The sequence below is a fragment of the Loxodonta africana genome, chromosome 7 (genome assembly GCF_030014295.1).
Source record: "Loxodonta africana isolate mLoxAfr1 chromosome 7, mLoxAfr1.hap2, whole genome shotgun sequence".
In the NCBI taxonomy this organism is placed as follows: Eukaryota; Metazoa; Chordata; class Mammalia; order Proboscidea; family Elephantidae; genus Loxodonta; species Loxodonta africana.
This window is the reverse complement of record NC_087348.1, coordinates 32,390,591-32,399,279: the sequence shown is the minus strand read 5'-3', so window position 1 is coordinate 32,399,279 and position 8,689 is coordinate 32,390,591. Positions and strand designations below refer to the sequence as shown.

The window sequence follows — 8,689 nt, the reverse complement described above, 5'->3', positions numbered from 1 at the left end:
TAGATAAGAACTGCTTTAGGTGAAGGGAAAGACAACACTCAATACATGGAAGGTCAGCTCAATTGGACTGGACCAAAAGCAAAGAAGTTTCCGGGATAAAATGAATGCTTCAAAGGTCAGCGGAGCAAGCGCGGGGGTCTGGGGAGCATGGTTTGCGGGGACTTCTAAGTCAATTGGCAAAATAATTCTATTATGAAATCATTCTGCATCCCACTTTGAAATGTGGCGTCTGGGGTCTTAAATGCTAACAAGCAGCCATCTAAGATGCAGCAATTGGTCTCAACCCACCTGGAGCAAAGAAAAATGAAGAACACCAAGCCCACATGACAACTAAGAGCCCAAGAGACAGAAAGGGCCGCATGAACCAGAGACCTACATCATCCTGAGACCAGAAGAACTAGTTGGTGCCCGGCCACAATTGATGACTGCCCTGACAGGGAGCTCAGCAGAGGACCCCTGAGGGAGCAGGAGATCAGTGGGATGCAGACCCCAAATTCTCATAAGAAGACCAAACTTAATGGTCTGACTGAGACTGGAGGAATCCCGGCGGCCATGCTCCCCAGACCTTCAGTTGACACAGGACAGGAACCATCCCCGAAGACAACTCATCAGAAATGAAAGGGACTGGTCAGCGGGTGGGAGAGAGATGCTGATGAAGAGTGAGCTAATTATATCAGGTGGACACTTGAGATTGTGTTGGCAACTCTTGTCTGGAGGGGGGATGGGAGGATAGAGAGAGAGGGAAGCTGGCAAATTGTCAAGAAAGGAGAGACTGAAAGGGCTGACTCAAGACGGGGAGAGTAAGTGGGAGTAGGGAGTGAGATGTATGTAAACTTATATGTGACAGACTGATTGGATTTGTAAACGTTCACTTGAAGCTTAATAAAAGTTATTATAAAAAAAAAAAAAAAAAATATATGTAGTCCACCTGCCCTACCCACCACCCAGGTTATAAAATGATTCTTAATGTTTTATATTGTGGTTTAGTAGTATAAATGACATTTATATGTTATAAAATATCAGCAAATATAAAAACAAAGTTTTATATAAATATCAAATATGTTATATACTCAAAATAGTAGATATCAATATATCAAGAATGCAAATTCAAACTATGCTTTCATGATTATAAAGATATTAACAATTACAAGATTATAAGAAATCTTAATGGTTTTAAGAAAGCTATATTTTTTCTAATAATTCGTGTTTAATTACTGTTTACATTTAATCTCCATGGAACTAATTTACATCTAAGGAACGTAGAGGGGTTCCACTGTTCTTTGGCCTTTGTAAAGTGTTTATACATCAGGCATTGAATAAACATTTTTCCCCTAAGGAATTCTTATCTCTGCCTGTTTATTATTATCAATCATATGGTTTTAAAATATTATAGCTTATTTTAATTTATCTTAGCTTTCACCATGATTTATTTTTCAAAAACCTCTTGGCTATTTGGTCTTGCTTTGCTTTATATTCACTGAAACCTTTGAGGCCCAGATCTCAATGCGTCAGACATGCTTTTCCAGATCTCGAAAGTTTTCCACTTTTGACAGAGTGTTAACCACTTTTCTATTGCTCTCTATTAAGAATCCTACCTCATAAACACCCAGTGAGTTTTCCTTTTTTGACAGGCTTCTGACTTATGCAGGTTCTGGCAGAGTTGCCAATCCATCTCTTTGAGGGTCTTCTTCTCCTTTGCTGACCCTCCACTTTACCAATCATGATGTCCTTCCACAGGTACTGGTTCCTCCTGATAACATGTCCAAAGCTTGTGAGACAAACTCTTGACATCCTCACTTCTAAGGAGCATTCTGGCTGTAGTTTTGCCAAGACAGATTTGTTCATTCTTTGCCAATGCCATAATTCAAAAAACATCGGCTCTTCTTCAATCTTCCTTATTCATTGCCCAGCTTTCACAAGCCTATAAGGTGATTGAAAACACCATACCTTGGGTCAGTGTACCTTAGTCCTTAAAGTGACATATTTGCTTTTTTCACTTTAAAGAAAAAAGAGAGTTGTTCAATGCAATGCTTTGTTTAATTTCTTTATTGCTGCTTCCATGAGTGTTGATTGTGAATCCAAGTAAAATGAAATCCTTGACAACTTCAATATTTTCTTAGTTTATCATAATTTGCTTATTGGTCCAGTTGGGAGGATTTTTGTTTTCTTTATGTTGAGATGTAACCCATACTGCAGGCTGGAGTCTGTGATCTTCATCACTAAGTGCTTCAAGTCCTCTTCACATTCAGCAAGCAAAATTGTGCCATCTGCATGTAGTAGGTTGTTAATGAATCTTCTTCCAATCATGAAGCCCCATTCATCTTCACAGTGTCCAGCTTCTCAGATTATTTGCTCATCATACAGATTGAATAAGTATGGTGAAAGGATACAACCTTAATGCACTCCTTTCTTGACTTTAAACCATGCAGTATGCCATTGTTCTGCTTGAATGACTACCTCTTGATCTATGTATAGGTTCCTTATGAGTTATAATCAACTCAGTGGCAGAGAATTTGGTGTCTTTTCCTGATAACCACTAAGGACACTCTTATCCTTAGGTTATTTCCAGTATGTAAACAGGAGTATTGAATGCTTGATCTTTGGAATTCATTATGTAGGCATGGAAAAGTGAGTGATTACTGGTCATAGATGCCAACATAAGAGGTGGGGCTCAGTTTTTGTGTGACAAAGCTGGGAGGCTCTCTGTGTCTTTCCTGATGGGTTCCCCTGCATAGTCTCTCCCACAGTATCATCCCACTGTGGGCAGGGAGCCAGCAGTTTCCCTCTTCATTGCCTGTTATGTGAAGTATTCTCCTCACCCTTCTACCCATACAGTTCCTCCTGGCCCTAGTGTTCGTCTGTCATGGGCCTCAGCAAAATGTAACAACAATCTCTTGCAGTGTCACAGCCTCCCTCCGAAGCCTCTCAATTGGTTTTCCCAGGAACTCTCATGACCAATTTGTGCCACTTTAAAAAAATTGGGGTAGAGCTTCCTAAGATTAGCTTCCTTTCTGTGTTCCCTGTTTGGAGTGTTGCCCAGCCCTGTATAAAATGGCTGCAATGAGCAAGTGCTCCTGATGATAGCAGGTAAGTTATCCTATCTCCTGTTGCATCCCTGCTCCTCCTCTCTCCTGCTTGTAGATCTACCCCTACTCTCCGATACCTCATCTGTCTTCTGGAGTTCTGAGAGCTCAGTCCGTGATTGTTTTTATTCATTATTCAGTGTATTAGTTGCTGGGGGAGTAAATGGGAGCATCCATTCACTTCCCCATCTTGCTCCACCCCCTCCTACATTATATTTTAATTCAAAAAGATGAAGCCAGAGAGTTTGGCATTTTCTCAATTTTGCAAAGAGTTAGATTTTTTGTCCTTAAAGTAGTATAAAGCTATTGGCTAGTTGTAAAGAGAAGTGAAATAAATTCTCTATGTTTTAAAAATCCCTATATATAATCTTGGATTAATAGCCTATCTCCATACCCTGTTGCCATTGAGTGGATTCTGACTTATAGCAACCCTAAAGGACAGAGTAGAACTGCCCCACAAGGTTTCCAAGGAGGCCTGGTAGATTCAAACTGCCAACTTTTCAGTAAGCAGACAAACTCTTAACCACTACACCACCAGGGTTTCCTAATAGCTTATACCAAAAAACCAAAAACCAAACCTAGTGCCATCAAGTCGATTCCAACTCATAGTGACCCTATATAGGAGGTTTAAAAATGAGACAAGTAGTTTCCTTCGGTGATAATTGCTGAAGACCAACTTATTGACAATGATTGCACAAAGGAAAAATAAATTAAAATTGGCTATATTTTGTAGATATTTACAGATATTTGTGAGAGGTGATATAATAACAAATAACTTTTATACCTTCATTTACGCAACTGAGTAAATGTGGAAGTCATTTATTGATATGGACAAGATAGAGGGGAGGAATAGGTTTACAGGTGAGAGAAGGTCTGGTGGATTTGAACTGCTGACCTCTTGGTTAACAGCCACAGCACTTAACTACTACACTACCAGGGTTTCCCATCTAAAAGTACCTTGTATTAATCTTGATTTTCATATCACAGTGTTTTGAATATAAGTCTTGAAGAAGTAAAGTGAACTTTTTCTCGATATACAGCATTATTTTTCAACACTTAATTGAACTATATTACATTGTTATTCAAAAAATGATGATACATATTATAGACAGTAGCTAATATTTTGTAAATTTTCCTCCTTAAGAATCTGATGATATTTTCATAATGCAAAGCTCAACTTTTCTATTACTTGAAATAAAACAAAGTTGTTCAGGGCAAGTAGAAAATTGTGCTCTATACAATTTCCAAATCAGAAGAGTTAGTTGTGAGGATACAATAAAGACAGTTATGATAAGTGTTTGCAGTTCTTTTATTATCAAGCACAACTTAAAGTCAAACAATGATATCAGTATTGAGTCCCTAAATATAGGCTTCTGCTTCTCCATCCTGACTGATACAGTGTTCAATGGGAAGTTTTTAAAATCTATTTTTATGACCTACCTGACAGCAAGTCAATCAGAATGCATTATTTCTGTATTAAGTCAGAGATGATTGTAAAGTGTGCAAAAGACTGAAAATCATAGAATAGGCAGTGTTCAATTGATTTAAGAAGGAATCTGGATAGCACAAGTGTTTTGCAATCAGCTGCTAGTGGAAAGGTTGGCAGATGAAACTCATACAGTGTCTTTGCCGAAGAAAGGCCTGGATATTTGCTTCTGTAAAGATTATCACCAATAAAACCTTGTGGTGCACAGTCCTACGCTGTGACACATGAATTTGTCATGAGCTGTGTTTTGATTCAATGACAGCTAACACCAACAATACCAACAATCGACTCAGACACACTCAAAAAAAAGTAAACAATATATATGAAATGTGTTTGGAAAAAAGGCATAAATGAACAAATACTAATTTGGATTATATTGAATGCAAAAATCAGTTTGGTGATGATTATTTAACTTACTAATTGTTTCCATGATATCTTTGTTCCTAAGGCTGTAGCTAGGGGAAGGTGTTAAGGAAATTCCTTAATCACAAATGTGATCATAATTACAGATATAACAATGTCATATGATAAACTAAATCAATGGTAGGTGTGCTCTTTGTTGTTGTTGAACCATCGAGTCAGTTCTGACTCTCAATGACACTATGTACAACAGAACAACACATTGCTGGTCCTGGGCCATCCTTAAGGTTGTGTCATTTGCATAACACAGGCCATTAATGATTTTTCCTCCAATCCATGACATATTCTTCCTCATATGTTACAGCCGTATAGTTGTTATAGTTTTATAGTTATACTTTTATAGTTGTTAGAGTTAGAGTTAGAGTTTTATAGTTAGTTATAGTTAGTTTTATAGTTATAGTTTTGTAGTTAGTTATAATTATAGTTTTATAGTTATTGTTATAGTTATAGTTACAGTTATTGTTATAGTTATAGTTAGTTATATTTATACTTTTATACTTATAGTTATACTTAGAGTTTTATAGTTACAGTTTAGTTATAGTTATAGTTGTTCTGGTTATAGTTACAGTTGTTATAGTTATAGTTGTAGTTGTAGTTATTGTTATAGTTATAGTTAGTTATAGTTGTTATAGTCAGTTATAGTTATTATAGTAAGTTATAGTTATTGTTATAGTTTTATAGTTTTTTTAATAGTTATAGTTTTATAGTTATAGTTTTATAGTTACAGTCACAGTCACAGTCACATTTATATTTATATTTATAGTTATAATTACAATTATATTTATATTTATGTATGCATATGTATATACATACAGGCATAGGTACACATACATACATTTATAGTCAAATATCATTTATAATTACCATTTATAATTAATAATATAGGATACAGATTTTATATATATAACACACACTTGTACTTAACCACTGTGCCACTGGGGCTCTGATTAAATGTATATGTATATATATGTATTTATGTATATATTATTGGAGCCCTGGAAGCACAGTGGTTAAGAGCTAAGGTGCTAACCAGAAGGCCTGCAGTTCGAATCCACCAGCCACTCCTTGGAAACCCCATGGGACAGTTCTACTCTGTCCTATAGAGTTGGTATGAGTTGAAATCAACTCGACAACAACAGGTTTTGGGTTTGTAAATATAGTCTAATAAAGTCATATAATGGAGGAAGTCATGGCTTAATATACTTCCTATCTTATCTGATTCTTGTTTCAAGTCTGAGTTTACAATTTTAAGTGATTTAAACACTTCAAAGAATAATTACCACATCCACCAAACAGTACAGTATTGTTCCGTGAAGTTTACATTTTGAATTATTTCTTATGTGTTTTCTAAAGGAGGCTTGGCGGCTCAGTGGTTAAAAGCTTGGCAGCTAAACCAAAGGTTGATGGTTTGAATCCACCAGCTGCTCCTTGGAAACCCTATGGGCAGCTCTAGCCTCTTATAGGGTTGCTACGAGTCAGAATTGACACAGCAGAAATGTGTTTGGTTTTAGTTTAGCTTTGTATAGAAAATTTTAAAGAGGTAACTTCAATGTGTTGAGTGAGTAAAATGTCTAAAAACATAATTTCAACAGTATTTTCCAAAGGTTACTATATACAATACTCTTTACCAGCAGATATCTCTATGAAAAAAAAAGTAAACAACGATCACATAAGGGAAACATTCAACAAAAACAAAAGCTATGTAAAGGCAAAAGATTTTTAGGGAAAAAGGTATTGTGAAATTAATAACTAGATATGAGAGACAACATTATTCAACAAACAGTCTGAAACCACGGTTAATTTGTTAGAGTGATAAACTAGTTCCCTGTATATGAAATTTGTCAAAATAATTAAATTCTTAATTGCAATGCAACCATTGTGGATAGAACCCTGATATCAGAAAGTCTGATATAAAATGACAAGGTCAGGAATGAGTAAAGATAATCGATCTATGCTAAGGCAGGATATCAAATTAAAAGTTAATTTCTGATTATAAAACAGCAGAATTAAATGAGAAAAGATGTAATAAGTTTACATTAGTGGCTAATGTGACTACACATTAAGGTAGCAATTTTCTCAATGCCACCGTAACGTCCTTATTCCTCAGAGTGTATATCATGGGGTTAAACATTGGAACAACAATGGTATAGAAAAGAGAGAGAAACCTGTCTCTTCCAGAAGAGTGTTTGGATTTGGGTTGAAAATACGTAATGATTCCTGACCCAAAAAATAAAGCCACAACCATAAGATGAGATGAGCAGGTGGAGAAGGCTTTGGCTCGACTTGTGGCTGATGGCAACTTCAGGATGGTGGAGATGACTTTGCCGTAGGAGCCAAGTATCAACAGAAATGGAACTGTGATAAACAACACAACAAGTATGTAGAGTGACATCTCATTCACAAAGGTGTCCCCACAGGCCAGCTTGAATATTGGGGGGATATCACAGAAGAAGTGGTTGATTTGGTTAGATCCACAAAAAGGCAGAGAGAAAGTTTCATATGTTTGCCCTATCTGAAGTGGGATTCCAGTGATCCAGGAGCCAGCCACCAACTGGATACACACCCTGTGATTCATGACTAGAGGGTAGTGCAGAGGGTTACAAATGGCCACATAGCGATCATAGGCCATCACTGCCAGGAGCAAACACTCCGTACCTCCCAGTATAAGGAAAAAACACATTTGTGTAGCACATTCAAACAAAGAAATGTTTCTTTTCTGAGTCCAAAGGTTCATGAGCATTTTGGGAATAGTGATTGACACATAACAAATTTCCAAGAAGGAATAATTTGCCAGGAAAAAATACATGGGAGTCTGGAGAGCCTTGTCAACCCTTGTTACGAGAATGATCATGCCATTTCCCGTCAAGATAATCACATAAGCAAAGAAAAATATCCCAAAAAGAAACATTTGAAGATGAGGAATATCAGAGAATCCTAAAAGAAAAAATTCCACCAAGGAAGTGAGATTTACGTCTGGTAGGTGTTTTTGGTGTTCCATCTGTGAAAATACTAAAATTAATTATCTTTTTGATCTGTTTTCCAATTGTACAGACTAGCGAAGTGTGTAGTATTAGCATATACAATTTTTTATCCACAAGATAATTACAGCAGAATTCCCAGATCGAAGAGCAGTAAAGAATGCATGCAAAATTCATGATGGTGTTGTCAAGTGCCGTCAAGTCGGTTCTGACCCATAGTGACCTCATGTACCACAGAACGAAACACTGCCTGTCCCTGAGCCAGGCTCACAATTGTTGCTATGCTTGAGCCCATTAAATTCATATCTCATCATAATTATTATTTAATACTATGCGTCTGCATGGAAGTGATGGGCTCTCGATTTATGCATTTTCATTTTTTGTCTGTTTCCGGGCATAGCAAAATGAATCTCTTTTACTCGTCATATTAATAAACAAAATCCTGTGACAGAGCCTTTACATGTCACACCTTTCCCTGGTGGATTGTTCCCATTAAATTTTGAATTGGATTTTTCCATAATGCCTCAACTGTTCCACGAAGTCTTTTGCAGGTACAGTGTGTGCCTTCTCTTCCTTGTATAACTCTAGCTCTTACTCTTTGTGTGTCCACTTTAGTTTGAAACTGTATTCCAGTTTCACGTATTTACCAAAATAAAATAGATATCAATTGATCAGGTATTATATTTCAAGATATTTCATTTACCATGCATTTATGACATTAT

At 36.6% G+C, this 8,689-nt stretch overlaps 1 protein-coding gene across 1 annotated transcript; it reads right to left on the bottom strand.

Annotated features, from left to right (window-relative positions):
* Positions 1-6,688: 6,688 nt before the first annotated feature.
* LOC135231935 (olfactory receptor 10AG1-like) lies at positions 6,689-8,042 on the bottom strand. The gene has a single exon (XM_064289154.1). The coding sequence runs from the start codon at positions 7,985-7,987 to the stop codon at positions 7,049-7,051; it is 939 nt and encodes a 312-aa protein (XP_064145224.1). The 5' UTR covers positions 7,988-8,042; the 3' UTR covers positions 6,689-7,048.
* Between the last annotated feature and the right edge of the window lie 647 nt (positions 8,043-8,689).

Bases quoted from the DNA above. Each gene is read 5' to 3' on its own strand.
- LOC135231935 (XM_064289154.1), bottom strand. From the start codon at position 7,987: ATGGAACACCAAAAACACCTACCAGACGTAAATCTCACTTCCTTGGTG.